The sequence below is a fragment of the Chiloscyllium punctatum genome, chromosome 36 (genome assembly GCF_047496795.1).
Source record: "Chiloscyllium punctatum isolate Juve2018m chromosome 36, sChiPun1.3, whole genome shotgun sequence".
Classification (NCBI taxonomy): Eukaryota; Metazoa; Chordata; class Chondrichthyes; order Orectolobiformes; family Hemiscylliidae; genus Chiloscyllium; species Chiloscyllium punctatum.
Genome location: NC_092774.1, coordinates 24,872,798 through 24,891,730, shown reverse-complemented (window position 1 = coordinate 24,891,730; position 18,933 = coordinate 24,872,798). Strand labels below are relative to the sequence as shown.

Sequence of the window (18,933 nt, the reverse complement as noted above, 5' to 3'; positions counted from 1 at the left end):
AGCTATGCCTCCGACATGGTGAGGCACCAGCGGGTCCACACCAGGGAGAGGACCTTCAGCTGCCCCGAATGCGGGAAGGCCTTCAGCAATTCCTCTGACCTGCTGAGGCACCAGCGGGTCCACACAGGGGAGAGGCCTTTCAGCTGCCCCGAGTGTGGGAAGGGCTTTACCCAGGCCTCCACCCTGCTGGCCCACAGGCAGGGGCACACCGGAGAGCGGCCGTTCTTCTGCACTGAGTGTGGGAAGACCTTCAGCAATTCCTCCATCCTGCTGGCCCACCGGCAGGTGCACAATGGGGAGAGGCAGTTCACCTGCTCTCAGTGTGAGAAGGGCTTTACCCGCGCATCCCATCTGCGGAGGCACCAGCGAGTTCATGTGCCATCACCGGGGGATTAAAGGAGGGTTAGCCAATTGCGTTATTGACTGGACTATCAACCCAGTTCCGGGGACTGCCAGGTTTGAATCCTGCCGTGGCAGATGGTGGAATTGACTTTCGGTCAGAAATCTGGAGTTCAGAACCTAATGAAGAAATGTTTGTTTGGGGGACATCACCCATCTGATTCACTCCCATCCCTTTTTAGGGAAGGAAACTGCTAATGTGGGGAAGGATTCACACGGTCGTCCCAGCTGCATCCTTTACCCGTTCTGGCCTACATGTAACTCCAGACCCACAAAAGCATGGTCGACTCTTCATTGCCCACCACTGCCACCAGTCATTGAGTGGAGAAAGACTTACTTGTTTACAGGGTATGGGTTGAAATTTCTGAGTGAGGCAATACTTCCTACAGTTAAGGCTGTTCCAAGGATCCAATTACAAACTGACAACTCGGTGGTGACCATAGTAAAGAAGGTGAGGTGGTGTGGGGTGGGGGTGCACGCTTTGACCTTAAGCTATTTTAAAAGCAGCTACTTTTTCTACACATTTTTGCTGGGGGATCTGAAGCTGTGACAACGTTGGGTCACAATAAAGGTTACCTGAACTTATCATGGGCTCAGACTCTCATTGAAGGCTTTGAGCTCCAAGAGGTTTTTGTTTTAAAGCTGCTCATTTCATGTCAGCCTTCTGCACTAAGTTTCCAATGTCATGTATCAGATGGAGCAGTGAATGAGTAGCTAGTATCGTTAGAAATTGTAAATTTTTCAGAAGTGCAAGTACTGCACCGTTTCATCAGCATTGTAGCATTTATTGGCAGCAGCAGGAGATGTGGGCTGCATTCAGTGGAAACGGTGTGGAGGTGCCGGTGTTGGACTGGGGTAAATAAAGTTACAACACCAGGTTATAATCCAACAGGTTTATTTGGAAGCACTAGCTTTCAGAGTGCTGCTCCTTCATCGGGTAACTGTTGGCCGGGGAATAATACACCGATTGTATAGCAAAAGATCACAGTGTCATGCGACTGATAGGATATATTGAACAAACCGAGATTGTTGTTATGTCTTTCATCTTTTAGAATGGGTTGCAGGTTTTAGTTCATTAATATGTAAATCCCACAACATTTTTAAAGTCGCGTTCTTGAGATGACTTAATGATTAATAAAAAAAAAGTGACATCTCAGCTCAGACAATGCATTAAAGATGTGAGGTTCGAGTCTGTCAGTATTCCAATCTTGAATCAGACCGGTTCTATTTCCAAAGTAGGAATTTATAAAATATTGCATGGATTGACTGCCTGCAGATTGTGTGCTTTTTGAGCAAAATTGAAAGTATCTGCAAATATAATTCTGCCAATACAAATTCACTCCATAGAGTTGTGTGTGTGTGTGTCTGTCTATATCCGAGTTTGTGTGTGAGTGCGTGCGTAAGAGTAAAGTGAGTGTGATGGAGTTTAAGTCTGTGAATGTGTTGTGGGGCGTGTGTGTGTGTGTCTATGAGAGAGGTATGAATAAAAGTGAGAGGTTGCATTTTGGGAAACAAGGAAGGGCTGGACATAGAGAGTTTTGAGAAGATTTGAAGCTCAGGTTGAGGTTTTGGATGTAGGTTTGCTTTCTGAGCTGCAAGGTTCATTTACAGACGTTTCGTTACCTACTGGGTAACATCTTCAGTGGGCTTCTGGAGAAGAATGCATGCATTTTCAGCATTGCTATGTACAGTTAATGGTAGGTCCCTGGGTTGTGTTGTAGAACAGAGACACTTTGGCAGGGTGGGGGGGGGGGGGTATCGTGGTTAGGGGGTTCAGATATATAGTTCTATGAAAGTTGCATCACTGGTAGACAGGTGGAAGAGAAGGCATTTCGCACCATTGCCTTCACTGTCCACCCCATTGAGTGTAGAAGTTGGGACATCATATTGAGGTTGTACAGGACGTTGGTGAGGCCACTTTCTGGGTACTGAGTACAGTTTTGGTGGCTCTGTGACAGGAAGAATACTATTAGAGAGGGTTCCGTAAAGATTTACCAGGATGTTGCCAGGCCTGGAGGGTTTGAGTTATAAGGAAAGGCTGGGACTGTCTTCATTGGAGTGTAGGGGGTTGAGGGGTGACCTTACTAAGATTTATAAAATCATTAGAAGTGGAGGTAAAGTGAATAGCAAATAGATCTTCCTTTGGACAATAAGACATAGGAGTGGAAGTAAGGTCATAAGTCCACTCCGCCATTTAATCATGGCTGACGGGCATTTCAACTCCACTTACCCATACTCTCCCCATAGCTCTTAATTCCTTGCGATACCAAGAATTTATCAATCTCAAACTTGAAGACATTTAATGTCCCAATCTCCACTGCGCTCCATGGCAATGAAATCCACAGGCCCACCACTCTCTGGTTGCAGTAATGTCTCCTCATTTCCATTCTAAATTGACTCCCTCTAATTATCAGGCTGTGCCCATGGGTCCTAGTCTCCCTGCCTAATGGAAAAAATCTTACCAGCATCCACGCTCTTTCAGCCATGCACTATCTTGTAACTTTCTATTAGATATCCCCTCAACCTTCTCAAGTCTAATGAATATAATTCCAGGATCCTCAGGTGTTCATTGTCTGTTAGGCCTATGATACCAGCGATCATCTTGTGAATCTCCGCTGGACACGCTCCAGTGCCATTATATCCTTACTGAGGTGTGGGGCCCAAAGTTGGACACAGTATTCTAAATGGAGCCTAACCAGAGCTTTATAAAGTCTCAGTAGCACATCGCTGCTTTTACATTCCAACTCTGAGATAAATAACGACATTATATTTGCTTTCTTAAGCACAGACTCAACCTGCAAGTCAAACTTTAGACAATCCTGGACCACCAGTCCCAGATCCCTTTTGTACTTTGACTTTATGAATTTTCTCACTGTTTAGAAAATAGTCCATGCCTGTATTCTTTTTTCCAAAGTGCAAGACCTCACATTTGCTTACATTGAATTTCATCAGCCATTTCCTGGACCACACTCCTAAACTGTCCAAATCATTCTGCAGCCTCCCCACCTCCTCAGAACTACCTGCCTGTCTGCCTAACTTTGTATCATCAGCAAACTTCGTGGGAATGCCCCCAGTCCCTTTATCCAGATCATTAATATATAAAGTGAACAGCTGCAGCCCCAACACTGAGCCCTGCGGGACACCAAATGTCACCAGCTGCCATTCCGAAAAAGAACCTTATATCCCAACTCTCTGCCTTCTCTCAGGCAGCCTATCTTCAATCCATGCCAGTCGCTCAGCTCCAATACCATAGACCCTCACTTTACTCAGCAGCCTCCTATGAGGCACCTTACAAAAGGCCTTTTGGAAATCTAGGTAGATGACATCCTCTGGGTTTCCCAAGTCTAACCTACTTGTTAACTCTTCAAGTTTGTCAAGCACGACCTCCCCTTACTAAATCCATGCTGACTTATTTTAATCCACTTCCAAGAATTTAGAAATCTCATCCTTAATGATAGATTTTAGAATTTTATCTACAACTGAGGTTAGGCTAATCGGCGTATAATTTTCCAGCTTTTGTCTTGATCCTTTCTTGAACAAAGGACTTACGTCAGTGATTCTCCAATCATCTGGGACTTTCCCTGACTCCAGTGATTTTTGAAAGATTACAACCAACATCTCTGCTAATTCTTCAACCACCTCCCTCAGAACGCTAGGCTGTAGCCATCAGGGCCAGGAGATTTCTCAATTTTTAGACCTATTAGCTTTTCTAGCACTTTCTTTTTTGTAATGGCTACCATACGCAACTCTGCCCCTTAACTCTCCTTACATGTTAGGACATTACTCATGTCTACCATTGTGAAAACTGACACAAAGTATTAATTAGGTTCTTCAGCTATTTATTATCTCCCATCACTAGCCTTCCTGCATCAATTTGGGACAGCCCAATTTCTACTTTTGCCTCTTGTTTGTTTATGTATTGCAAAAAACTTTTACTATCATTTCTAACATTACTGGTCCGCTTACCTTCATATTTGATCCTCTCCTTCCTTATTTCTCTCTTTGTTATCTTCTGTTTGTTTTTGTTGTCTTCCCAAGCTTCTGATTTCCCAGTGGTCTGGCCACTTGATAGGCTCTCTTTTTCGTTGATACATTTCCTGACTTCCTTTGCCAGCCATGGCCGTTCTCCTGCCCTGAATGCAGAAAGGGCTTCAACAATTCCTCCTGCCTGCTGAGGCACCAGTGGGTCCACACCATGGAGAGGCCCTTTAGCTGCGCCAAGTGTGGGAAGGCCTTCAATGATTCCTCCAACCTGCTGATGAACCAGCAGGTCCACATGCGGGAGAGACCGTTCTCTTGCCCAGAGTGCGGAAAGGGCTTCAGAAATTCCTCCCACCTGCTGAGGCACAGGCGGGGCCATACCGGGGAGAGACCGTTCACCTGCCCCGAGTGTAACCGGAGGTTCTCATCATTCTGCACCTTGCAGAAGCATCAGCGGGCACACCAGTGCACCCAACAATGTGATTCTGCTGGTGAAACTGCGGTGGGTCATTGCCAGGACTGAACCCCTGCTCATTCTGACAGTCCTTATAGTGGGAGAGTCGGCCGTTTTTTTTTTGGTTAATGCTCTCGTGCCCTCCTCGCCCCCCCAACCCCCGCAAATTTGCTTTCAGTGGGCACTGCTGTTCGTTGAGCCCAGGAGCTGTTCTCTCTTTTTTTCTGTCCAGTTCACGAATTGTTGGCCCTGTCTGGGAATGTGCTCCAGTCTGTAAGAAATAGCTGAATGCTTCAGGGTGTCCATTCGCATTCAGCAGTGGCTTTGAAATTAAATTTACGGTTATGTGGCCTAGTAAATTTGCGGTATTCATAATTGTTTGTTTTTGTTTAAATTATAATTCTGGTGTGCAAGATCTGTTCATCAAGTCTAGTTAGGAACAGTTGAGAAATTTTGAGGGATTGTGGTGAGGGGCTGTACACACGTCTGTATAAGGCTGAAGCTTCAGTCATGCAGAAACCCAGGGAATCCTGCCCCTGTGGAGAAACCGTGGAAGTGTGGCGAGTGCGGGAAAAGCTGCTGTTTTCCATCTGACCTGGACACTTCTCAGTGAAGTCACACTGGGGAGAGGCTGTTCTTCTGTCCCGAGTGCAGAAAGGGCTTCAGCAATTCCTCTGCCTGGTTGAGGCACCAGCGGGTCCACCTGTCCTGATGGGGCGAGCGGCGGTTCTCATCATCCTGCAACTTGTGGAAGCATCAGCGGGCGCACCAGTGCTCCTAAGAATCTGATTGTCTTGGTGAAACTGCTGTGGGTCACACCCAGGACTGAGCCCCTGTGCATTCTGAGAGCGTGTATGCAGTGCGAGATTCAATGGGCTTTTTTGTTTTATGCCCTTGCCCCGCCTTGCCCTGCCGCCAACTTTGCTTCCATTGGGAGTTGCTGCTTGTTGAGCCCAGGAGCTATTCTCTCTAGTTTTTACTGTCCAGTTAAAGAATTGTTGGCTCTCGCTGGGAGTGAGTACCAGCCTGTAGGAAATAGCTGAATACTTTGGGGTGTCTATTCACATTCAGCAGAGACTTTTAAATTAGATTTGCAGTTACGTGTCTGTGAAACAGTCATAGTCCAAGGATTGCACAAAGGTTTGGCAATCCATTGTTGGAAACTGTTTGTTTGAATTGATAAGTTTTTTTAAAAAAATCTTTCTAAATTTGTTGCTTAAGTCTCTGTCTCTGAGATGGTGGGGGACTTGATCAAAGCGTTTAAATCATTGCTATTAATTAGATTATCTTCTTTAACTTTGACCGAGCAAAGTTGCCGTATTTATAGTCGTTGGTTTTTGTTGAAATTATCATGTTGATGTGCAAGATCTGTTCTTCATCAAGTCTGGGAAGGAACAGTTGAGAAATTGAGGGACATTGCATGTTTTAATTTCACTGTGTTGTGAATCTGGTGACAGTAACACTCATTTGTATTGGGTTGCTTACGCTTATTGTAATGTCTTTCACCCCAACTATTCACTATGGTAGTGAGTTCCACAGTCTCACCACACTCTGAGGTTTTTCATGAAATCCTTAGTACAGAATTGGAAGGGAAAGTGTTGACGACGGCAGAATATCGGGTGTTAACTGCAAAAGCCAGGAAGACATTCGACAAAGTAAAACCATGACTATGTCGGGACAAATACGGAACTTCGACAGCAACGAAGAGGCCACACGTCAGTCATAGTCACAGAGACGTACAGCATGGAAACAGACACTTCGGTACAAATGGTCGTTACAAAGAGAAAAAGTACTCTGCAGTTATTGGATATTTTAGTTAGGCAAGTTTCTCGAAGCTGTAGTTGGTTGAATATGACAAGCTAAGATAGATGAAATAACTAAAACCACAAATGTAATTGGATGTCGGTAACCATAAAACAAAGACTTGGGAACACTTGAGAGAAAAACAAAACTCTCCTGTCTTAAATGAGAGGCTAGTGTCTGGCTAGAAATGAGTGCAGATTACATTTACATTGTTTAGTCTTCTCCAGATGTTATACAGCTCCATCATATCATCTGTTTCTTCTAAGCTCAAAAAATCAGCCTGACATCCCCTTGTCCCCGATTATAAGTTGAGTAAATCAGTGATCCTCGATCTCACTGGCATGACACAGGATGCCCTCAATCCAAGTTGACCTTAACTCTCTAACCTATTGACCCCACGCCACCATGTGGTCAGACGCAACTCAGCCCTGAACGAGAGCAGAGGAACTGACCAGACAGCGGTGAGGTGGACATTGCATGCCCAGAGAATATTATTCACGTGAGAATGTTGTTCAGCTCACATGCTGATCATTGCAGCGACTATGTCTTCTGTCATTTAAATGTGTTTGATCCCAATAAAAGTCTAGTTTTGTTGTACATTGTGAGTGCTTTATCTGTGTTTCACTACATGATTTTCTGTTTCTGTCATTCTCATTAGGATGTGTGAATTCAGTAACAGATAATAGTCTCAGTTCTGAATTTCCCTTGAGGATTGGGGCAGAACGTACTAAGTTTCAGTCGGAATGGAAGAAGCTCTACTGTTTATTTAACCCTCTGCTGTCATTGTCCAGGGACTGGATGAATGGGGAAGTGTCGAGGGCGTTTTACTCTGTATCTAACCCAATGCTGTCTCTGTCTTGGCAGTGTTTGTTGGGGACAGTGTTGAGGTAGCTTCACTTTCAATTTAAGAGTAGAGGAAGCGTTATTCTGATTGTAATCCCATGCTGTCCTTGTCCTGGGAGTTTTAGATGACATCTGTAATTGCAATGAATGCAGTGGAGGGTACTTCTACCTTAGCACACCCATCTTTGAGATTGCTGTGCTGATCAAGACAATCTCAGACACCTTCATTCACTTTTCCAACCAACCACAGGGTGGTTAAGGATGGATAAAAAATGCTGGTATTGCCAGCAATGACCACACCCCATGCATGAATAAATACTTTCTATTTAAATGTTACATTCACGTTCCAAACCCTCTAATGCATGATTACTTACATGGAAAATTCCTCTCTGTTTGGAATATCATTTTAGAAATGTGTCAACCATGTTGACATATAACAAGAACAACAAATGGAGAATTTAACAGGTAATGAGCAGGACCAGAATGCTGAGTCAGCCTGACCCCCATGGCTGAGAGAGTTCTCCCAGATGTTGAAGTTACACCAGTGGCTTTTACTCTTGCAGCTTCCCCAAAAGTTTGTCCCTGATGTAAGATCATTCAATGACCCGAAGTACGAACTGTTTTTATCTCCATAGCTGGTGCCAGACTTCTGAGTAATTCCATCCCTTCTGCTTTACCCTTTTACTGGATTTGAGCTTCCCATAGTGTAATGAAGAACTGCAGATTGTGGAGATCTGAAACACAAAAATGAATAAATTGCTAGAGAAACTCAATAGGACTGGCAGCGCATGTGGAGAGAGAAGCAGAATTAGCATTTCAATTGCTGTGACCCTTCTTCACAACTGATGTGGACTCAGGCCAGGATATTGCCTCTGTTTCTTTCTCTCTCTCTCTCTCTCTCTCTCTCTCTCTCACTCTCCATCAGTATTGCCAGACTGGCTGAGTTTCTCCAGCAATTTCTGTTGTGACACTTTCACAAGGTTGATGTTTGTTATCCATCCCTAAGTGCAAGGTGTCTTGCTTGTGCCAATTCAGAGGGCAGTTTGAGAGTCAACCACATTGCTGTCGGTCTGGAGTCAGATGTAAGCCAGACCAGGTAAGGATGGCAGTTCCCCACCTGAAAGGACATTGGTGAACATGGGTTTTTATGACAATTGACGTCTGTGTTTTCGATACCATACTGAGACTAATTTTGTGTTCCCCATTTATGAATTGAATTATTCACATCTCACCTCACCTCTTGCTGTGGTGGGATTTGAACTCATGTCCCCTGGATTACTTATCCTGTGACATTACCACTACATTGCTGTTTCCCATTCGTTGCTATTTTGTGTTTTGCTGTTTACGTCTTTGTCCTCTGATGTTTGGGAAATTGAACCTGTTTGAAGGGTTGCCCTAAACCTGTCCCTTTGACCAAGTCTTTGGTCACCTGTCCTAATTTGTGCTCTGCAGTTGTGATTTTTAAAGGAATTCTCATATGTTCACGTGAAGCACTCCGTGATAGTTTACTTGCCCGCAGGTGTCATTTGAATGCAGGTTGTATCCTGATCTTAATCTGGAACTAGAGGGTCATATATTAAAAGTATAAGACAGAAATGGGGATAATTTATTTTCTCTCTGAGGGTTGTGTGTCTTCTTCAAAAGGCAGTGGATTCAAAATCTTTAAGGCAGAGGTAGATAGGTTCTTGATAACCAAGTGGATGAAAGATTGTCGGGGATGTGTAGGAATGTAGAGTTGAGGTTGAATTCAGATCAGCCATGATCTTATTGAATGTTTCAGCAGGCTCGAAGGCCTAGTGGCCTACTCCCACCCATTGTATGTCTGTATCAAGGAGTCTGTGTCTCCCCTCTTATAGCTATGAACTGGGCCATTCCTTTCCAATATTGTCCCTTGTAGACAGTTAGTTGAACACCAGATGGCCTCCTATTGGGAGCAGGCACATTGCAGCAATTGCAGTATTTCTTGTGTTAATTTTGTTGCTTCTTACACAGTGTTGCTGAGAATCTTCGAATTACAAACCAAAACACTTCTATTATTATCGCAACAATGGAAGTGTAGGTTTGGATGTAACATTGTTGAATTAGCCATTCCCATCTTTTCCAGAATTCTGTGTTTAAAGCCCTCGAGTCTGGTTTCCTCCCCTGAAACAGTTCTTATCAAGGTCATGTTTGACATCCTTTGTAACGGTGACAGGGATAATCATTCCCTCGTCGACCTGCGGAGAGCCTTGATCAGGGTTAATGACAGTACTGACCCTCACCAGCATCACTCTACCCTCTGGGAGTGGCTGCTTTTAGCGTCTTCCGTTCTTATTTGTTTAACCGTAGCTGCTGGTGTTGGCATCTATACTGATGATATCCAACTGTACCTGAACACCATTTCTCTCCCGACTCCTCTGTCGTTCATAATTTACCAATACTTTCATCTGAATGACTGCCCAGCATTGGATAACCATAAACATTCCCTTTTAAATATTGCTCAGTGTGAAGCCATTGCTTTAGTTCCCAAGTTCGTCCTGAGCCACCCCCTTCCCCCATCCCAGTAACTCTGTTGACAGCTTTCATGTCACATTTAAAACTAGGATCAATAGATTCGTGATCAGTTGGGGGATGAACAGTTACAGGAAAACGGCAGGAAAGTGGATGTGGGGAATGTCAGATCAGCCACTATCCTACTGAATGGAGGAGCAGGCACAAGGGGTTGAATGTCATTTTCCTGTTCCTATTTCTTATTTTTCCCGAGCCCTTACCTCTGAAACAGGGTCCTGGCTTCAGTATGTGCCATTACTGAGAGTGCTGATGTTCCCTTGTGTAATATCAACAACTTAGCAGCTGCTGTCACCTCTTGGTCCTCTCTTACCTCTAAACATAATATGCCAATGCTTTCAGGGGAGGCGATGGTCGACTTTATTGTCACCAGACTATTCACCCAGGTAATGTTCGAGGGACCTGGGTTCAAAACCTACCCCGGCAGATGGAGGAATCTGAATTCAATATAAATCTGGAATTCAGAGTCGAATGATGAAACCGCTGTGGTTTGTTATAAAAACTTATCTGGTTTCCTGCTGTCCGAACCTGATCTGATCTCCATGTGATTTCAGATCCACTGTCAGCTGGTTGAATCTTCACTGCCCTTTCAGTCAATTCTGAAAGCTCACCTTTTTTAACTATTAAGTTGCCAGAATGATTTATAGACGGCATAGACATGGACATTTTTCACTGGAGTGTAGATGTTTGAGGATGGAGGTTATGGAGGTTTATGAAGTCATGAGAGACAAAGATATGGTGAGCAAACTTTGTCTTTTCCCGAAGGGTAGGGGAGTTCAATGTTTGGGAGTATACTTTTAAGATGAGAGGGAGAAGATTTAAAAAGGACGAGGGTGGGGATAACGTTTTTAACATTGAAGGCGGTTCGTGTGTGGAATGAACTGTCAGAGGAAGTGGTGGATGCAGGTAATGTTACAATGTTTAAAATTATTTGGTTAAGTACATATGAGCCAAACACAGGCAGGTGGGTCTAAACTTCCCACAGACATTCAAAGGGACAGCCAGTCGGGGGGGGGGGGGGTGGGGTTGGGTGGGGGGAGGGGTGGAGCAGCGCCACGCCTATCGTTGTTGTGTGGCATGTGTGACAGCTGCAACAAGACGTCCCAATTCCTGCGCTCAATGCTCTGACCAATGAAAGCAAGCATGCCAAAAGCCTTCTTCACCACCCTGTCTACCCACGACTCCATTTTCCAGGAGCTAATAACCCGCAACCCTCGATCTCTTGGTTCAAAATACTGCATATGAAACAGATTTGGTACTTGTTGGTAGACGTTAATATTTGGAGCATATCTCTCCTCTAATTTGGTATCTTATACAGAATGCCATTACTGATGAAGTCCAATGTGCCAAAACCTAAGCTTCAAAATCCCTCTGTTCAACTACAATCAAGGTCCTACCATTCACCATGTACATCCGACCTTGATTTGACTATACAAAATGTAATACCTCATACTTAGCTATATTAAACTCCATTTGCCAATAACTTCAAACTTATGCAAACTAATTCTGGACTCTCCTTCCCCAGATAAAAGACCTTTCTTACTTACCCTATCAATGGACTCATGATTTTATAAACATCTATAAAGTCACCCCTCACCTTCAAACCGTCCGGGAAAATGACTCCAGTAGATTCAGTCTCTTCCTGTCGCCCAAACCCTCCAACCCTGGCAGCATCCTTGTAAATGTTTTCTGAACCCTTTCATGTTTCACAGCCTCCTTCCTGTAGCAAAGAGCCCAGAATTGCATGCAGTATTCCAACAGTGGTGTAATCAATGTCCTCTCTGAAGAGGATTTTAAAAAATATATCTACAAGCAAATCAGGTTAGTTGGGCATGACTTTCCCACAGTAGTTTGTTTTGGCTGTCCCTCATTAATCTACTTGTTTTTTTCAGTTATGAGAAAATATTTTATGTGATGTGATGATTGCGAGCACATCCAACATTTGCTCATTGTCTCTCATGGCCCTTGGACAGAGTAATTGTGACTAAATGCTAGAAGGCAGTTGAGAGTCAACCACATTATAGCAGGTCTGGAGTCACAAGGTGTGTGTGTGTGTGTGCGCGCGCGCGCGCGTGCACGCACGTGCATACATGCATGCAGGGTTCATGAATGGGAGATTTCCTGACCTAAAAAGGACAGTTTCTGGAGAAACACAACAGTTCTGGTAGCATCTATGAAGAGACAAGTGTTACTGCTTTGAGTCCAGTGGTCCTTCAAAACTTGGCTGGATTCAAACCATTAATTGTTTTCTCCCCACAGATGCTGCCAGACCTGCTGCGTTTCCCCAGCAATTCTGCCTTTTGTGGCTGATCTCCAACATCTGCAATTCATTATTTTAGTGAATAACTGTTTCCTGGTTGCCAGGACCGAGAGAAACTTTCACTTGCAGATCTTTTTAATAGTTGAACATAAATTCCACCAGCAGCCATGATGGGATTTGAATTTGTGTATTCAGAAGATCTAGATCTCCAGGTTGCTCAACCATTATCACTAGATCCCAATCTTCCCTTCAATGACTATTTTCTCCTGACTATTTTCCTTTATTCATTCATGGGATGTCGCACTTTGTCTCCCACTATTGTTCTGGTAAGCATCAACTTCACTTTCCCGCTTTCCCCATAATCCTCAATTCCCTTTCTGATATAAAAAAAAATCTTGGTTTTGAATGCACTTAACAATCCAGGCTCAACAGCTGTCCTAAACATCCAATCCCTTATTTGCAGGTTATTCCCTCTGGTTCTAACCTCACCCACAATGATAAACGTTCCCACATCTAGCCTGTCACGTCTCCTCATAATCGTGTTTGTGACAATAAAGTTACCTCGAAATCTTCTAACTTGTATTAACCACAGGCCCAACCTACTCATTTCTCCTCATAAGACATTATTTCCATCCCTGATATCATCCTGGTCAAACTTCTGTGGACTGCCTCCAATGCCAGTATAACTTTCCTTAACTAAAAGGCCCAAAATTCTTCCCAGTGTTCAGTTGTGGACTAATTGGTGTCTGATATAGGTGTGAACCTATAACACCCCTACTTCTATACTCCATTTAAAAACCAACCTCCCATTTGCCTTCCCTATTATTCACTGAAGGTGAAACAAGCAACTTATATTTTGAACTTGGCCTTGCTCAGAGGATACTCTTGGTCTGAAAGAGTGAAGACAGTTTCAGCTTACGTCATGCAAAATGACCCTTATCAATATAAAGTCATACCATTTGGTATGAAAAATGTGCCAGCCACATTTCAGAGCCTAACCAATAAGGTTATTTCAATAAGGTTGCATTGTTATATATATATATATATATATATATGTGTGTGTATGTGTGTGTGTGTATATATATATATATATATATATATATATATAATTTTATATATATATATAATATTTATATATTTATATATAGATGACCTAGTGATTTTTCGTCACACATGGAAGAAACATTTGATAAATTTTAACAGAATTGTTACATTGACTTTGGGAGACAGGTGTGGTGATGACACTGACTAAACGTGAATGTGGCAAAGTCCCAGTCACCTTCGTGGTCCATGTTATTTGGCGTGGACAAACGACCACATGGAATTAAAAGCAAAGATAATTAGGGAGTTTCCCATACCATCAACAAAAAGAGCAATACTAAACTTCCTGGGATGGAATGGGTTTTACTGGAAATTCACACCAAATTTAGCAGTGTGGATTCTCCACTCACTGAATCACTAAAGAACGGCAAAAAGTTTTCGTTGACAGGGAACTGTCAGAAAGTTTTGTTGACCACTGCTCCAGGGTTAGACATCCTGAATAATGCAAATCTATTCAAGGTGGCTATCGATGCGTGTGATCTGGATGTTCGTCCTCTATTCTTACAGGAAGATGATGAGAAGATTGAAAGACATCTCAGGTATTTCAACAGGAATTTGAACATACGTCAGCAGAATTACTCGAACGTTGAGAAGGAGACTTTGAGATTGGTGTTTGCTTTAAATCGTTTCAACTTTTATGTTACAAGTAACGTGTCTGAGTCAAATATACATACTGATCATAACCCATTGAAGTCTGCACTGAAATTTAAGGACTAAAATTCCAGACTGTTTGGAGGGAGTTTGTTATTGCAGGCATTCAATTTGAAAATGTGTATGTGACAGGATGGGAAAATGTGATTGTCGAGACTTGAAAGAGAAACAAAGTGCTCAATAGCAAGATGGAAACAGATTGAAACAGAAAATCGTAGTGAAGGGTTGCATTGTTATTGTCAATATGATCCACATGGGTGTTGTATTGCACAAACAGTTAAAGATTAAGGCCTTGTAAAAAAAGCCATCTTTGGATATTGATGGTTCACTTTTTTGGAAGGGGGAGATGTTATGATGCTGCTCCTTTCATAAGGTTATGTTGTCCTTTTGTTTTTTAGTGTGGTCAGAAACTCTGGGGTTCAGGGGTGTCTAGTTTGGATGGGTTGTAGGACCAATTTGATTGTATCTAACAGATAATGCCTCGGGTATTAGGCTTTCAAGTGCGCAAAAGGAGCACTTATACAATGAATGGGAAGTGGCCAGTTCAACTAGCTCAACCTACCTCTGGTTTAGTTCAGTTTGGTTTGGTGTTAGCAAACAGTTAGTTTTGTTTAGACTGCTGGTAGAAGGAACAGCAACATGGAACAAGTTGTGCCAAGCTGAATCTCTCTCTGACTTCTCTTCTGTAAAACGCTATGTTTGAATTTACCCGTTTTGCCATGGGATGTTTATGTGGATTGTTGGAGGAATGTGCAACAATCGTTAAATTGGGATAGTCTATTGGGTTTTTGGATTAGATCAATTAATGTTATTCTGTATTCTGTTCTCTTTTGTTTGTGTTTCATTTGGTACTCTGTAAATAAATTCTGTTTACTTGAAAACAAGGGGTTTTGACCACCTGCATCACTCCTGGAATATCGACTCTCCACCTGTTCAAAACAAGTCGAAAATTTAGGGTCTGGATTGCCATCTTGAAATGTTTGGAGAGGGTCTGGCCTGATTCATTACAAATGTATTTAAATGTGAAAGATATTGGTTCCTGATTAGTAAGTGATATTTATGAAAAGAAGGCAGCATAATAGAATTGAAAAACAGATCCTTCATGATCAAATGGCAGAACAGGCTGAGTAGGCTGAATGGTCTAATTCTGTTCCTACATTGTAAGGCCTAATCAGAAAGAACCCGTAATTTCATCGAACATTCCACTATCTTGTTTCGTTCATTAGGCTAAGTTCTTTGAACGGAAGTAACAGTTCAGCTTTCAGGGTGCAAGAGGCAGACGTACTTATATTGAGATATTTCACAGCCTTCCAGAAATACGCCGTTGAAAGCAATTTGTGAAGCGTGACCTACTCTAGGTTTCTCTAGTCTTTTTACAGGAGAGGTTCTCAGACAAAGATAGAACCACACATAGAGGAACACACACAAACACACCCACATCCTCACACATAGGCGAACACGAAGAAGCACACCCATCCACAGTAATAGTCAAACATGAGCGTACTGATGAACAAAGACAAACATACACGCACAAACCCAAACATGAAATCACGCACAATAACACAGTCAAACCAAAATGTGGGAACACACCTGCACAAAAACTGCAGAAACATTCACACACTCTGATAACAAACACAAGAATACAATCAGAGTGCTGAAGGGAGAAACACCTACTCACACTTGCATGCATGCACACACACACAACCAGAAAAAAGACATCCTTATACATATAGGAACACACCCATATCTAGCTGAATGCACACACATCACACACACAAAACCATTCATGCTGTGATTTAAGAACACATATACTCACAGACACAGAATCACACCCTCAGCCTCACGCTCATAGAAGCGAACTTAGAGTAAGAGACAATACACACCAATCTGCAAATATTGACAGAAACGTCTTATACATACACACAAGCACATTCAAACACAGTTACTGAAACACAACCACAATTAGATACAGACAGAGCGACACTCAGAAACAAACAGAGATATAAACGTAGAGAGGCACAGAGAGATCCTGCTGGGGGCACAGAAAGATCTTGACACACGAACAGACAGCAAAACACAGTCTGAACAACACACTCACCTGATTAAACAAGAGCACAGCCAGGCAGATACACACCCGCACCCCCACAATGGCACTCAGAGAGACACACACGGAGTCACAGAACAATCATGGCATGCTGACAGTGAAACACACATACACGCACGCGCACGCACACACTCAGTCAAAGGAATGTAACTCCACAAACAGCATATGCACAGACACAAACACAACAGATGCACATATGTAAAACACAAACATTTATGAAGTCACAGAGGCACAGTAATATAGACCCACATAAAAAAACACTCACTTCACAGAAACACTCGCATACAGAATGAATAACATTCCCAAAGACATAAACGCATGAATATATTTTCACAGAAATACACACAAAGGGAAACCCACACTCAGATGCATAAACACACTCATAATGTGTCACAGTCAGGGACATATCCAACGACAAAAATCAAGGGACACACACACAGAGTGACATCCCCACAAAGGCAATGAACCCCCCGCAACACACACAGACACACACAAACACCGTCACGCACTGAAAGGTAAACGCATGAACACACTTCCCGCCCAGCCACGGAGATAGGAAAGGGAGATGACCAGCCGACTTACTTACAGTAATGTGTCAAGGTATTGCTGGCTGTATCTGTGCACTTTGAACTTTGCAAAATCACTGCCTGTGGAAAGATCAGTGAACGGAGTGATCGGGAAGTGAGGTCAGTCAATGCACGTGAGCATGTGCTGAACTGAGACAAGTGTCTGGCATGGTCAATGTGAGAAAAAGACACAGAGAGCGAGAAGGAGAGACAGAGAGACAGAGAAAGAGATCGACAGAAAGACAAAGAAGGATAGATCGAGGGTGATGGAGAGACAGACAAACAGATAAAAAGGTGGAGAGAGAGAGAGAGAACGATACAGACAGGGAGCGCCACACAGAGCGGACAGAGAGAGAGAGACAGAGAGACTGAGCAGGATTCTGAGAGATAGGAACAGTGGAGAGAGGAAGAGAGGAACAAACACAGACAGAAAGAGGCAGAGAGAGAGAGAGAGAGAGAGAGAGAGAGAGAGAGAAAGCAAAGACCCCTTGAAGAGAGTAGACAGGAGGTGGACTGAATAAACTCTCTTTCAATACAAATGCTCATCTCCAATCGCCAATTCAGATGAGAGGATCACCAACACCCGGAGCCTTTCCTTTGTTGTAATAAAGTGTTTATTGGGAGCTGAATAGGGAGAGTCTGACAATCATCGTGGTGCAGGAGGGTCCGTTTCTGTCCCTCTCCCTCTTCCCCTGCAGGGGGAATGCAGAGACCACATTCTTCCGGTCTATAACACTCATCCAAAGGACAGTCCATGAAGATACAGTGTTCGAGCTGAACCGATCACTCACAGCCAGTCCATCATATCAAATCTCTCTACCAGCCTCTTTCTATCCTCTTTCCACCCTAAGTGAAGAATTTACGTGACCAGTTGCTGCACCGCATTCCTGAACTTATCACGAAACCTGGGCACAGTCACTGCATAAAATAATGTGTTTGTGCTGCAGCTTAAATCCCGAAGTATTTCTCCGGTCCATATAAAGTAAACGTTCCTCCAAGGACCTCTTGCTTTAATGGTGAAGTATAAGACGGTTGCAATGTACACTCCCCAAAGAAGTATGAAGCTGATGGATATGGTGAAGAGGCAAATCACCGACTTCTTCCGGCTCTCCATCTCTGTGTCTTTGCGACTCTCTCCTTTGCTCTGACCCATCAGGCTCTTGCGGACTCGACTGGCCACTAAAATGTACCTGACCGTCAGAGTGTTCATCAACAGAATCAACATGAATGGGATGAAAGGCGTTAAACTGATATCAAACCACTGAAACCCTCGCCACCTTAGATCAGTAAAGTAACTTGACTTTATGAAGCAGTACTTTGGAACATTGTTAAATATCCTCCCAGGTCTATACCGAAAATAGAAGGGAACATTCTTTGAACAGAGTAGAATGCTTGTTGCAGCCAGAACCACAGCCAAGGTTTTGTCTGTCCAATATTTTCTGTTCATTTTCAAGCAGCAAATGGTTACAAAACGATCAAAGGTGAAAAGGACAGTGAACCAGACGGAACAGTCTGTGGATGCACGAAGCAGGACATAGACAGCACTGCACACAGGGGTGATGTCCAGGAAGCACCCTGGGTAGTAAAGTACTTTCAATCGCCACAGTATGATCTCAGTGAAAATGAACAGTAGATCTGAGGCTGCCATAGCCAGCAGGCAGCGGGTTGTGCAGTTAGAGAGGCCACACTTTCCCCGATAGAGAACAAACATCAGCAGGAAATTAACTGAAAGAGGCAGAATATAAAATATAAATCGGAAGTCACTGATCAAGCATTCTCCACTTCTGCCCAGACAGCTATGGAAGATCTCCATATCTAACTGGGACAGAGAATTGACAGATGGCAAAAGTGCATAAATTTTAAGGTGAACAGCAAAAGGTTTGGAGGGGATTTGAGGAAAGGTCTTTCACTCAGAGAGTGGTGTGTGTTCTGATAATTCAGTGCTTGGGAGGGTTGTTGATGTAGGAAACCTCACAACCTTTAACAACTACCTGGGACAAGACCAGATTTCATCGAGCCTTGATAGCACAAGCTTGACGACTGGTGCACCTCTTCAGTACAGGCGGGTTCCACAATTCTAAGAAGTACTTCTGGGAAGTAGTTTGGGAAGTGAAACATTTTCACATAATCAATAGAAGTGCTGTGGATACCAGAAATATATAAAAAAAACAGAAATCACAGGCGAAGCTCAACAGCTATGGCAGCATCTGTGGAGAGAGAAACA

General features: G+C 43.3%; 2 protein-coding genes across 2 annotated transcripts in view; both read right to left on the bottom strand.

The window, feature by feature from the left end:
• LOC140460045 (uncharacterized) overlaps nucleotides 1–18,933 on the bottom strand; it is a 911,064-nt gene that overhangs the window by 659,380 nt on the left and 232,751 nt on the right. The gene's annotated exons all lie outside the window — the stretch shown is intronic.
• On the bottom strand, nucleotides 17,569–18,522 carry LOC140460042 (probable G-protein coupled receptor 139). The gene has a single exon (XM_072554450.1). The coding sequence runs from the start codon at nucleotides 18,520–18,522 to the stop codon at nucleotides 17,569–17,571; it is 954 nt and encodes a 317-aa protein (XP_072410551.1).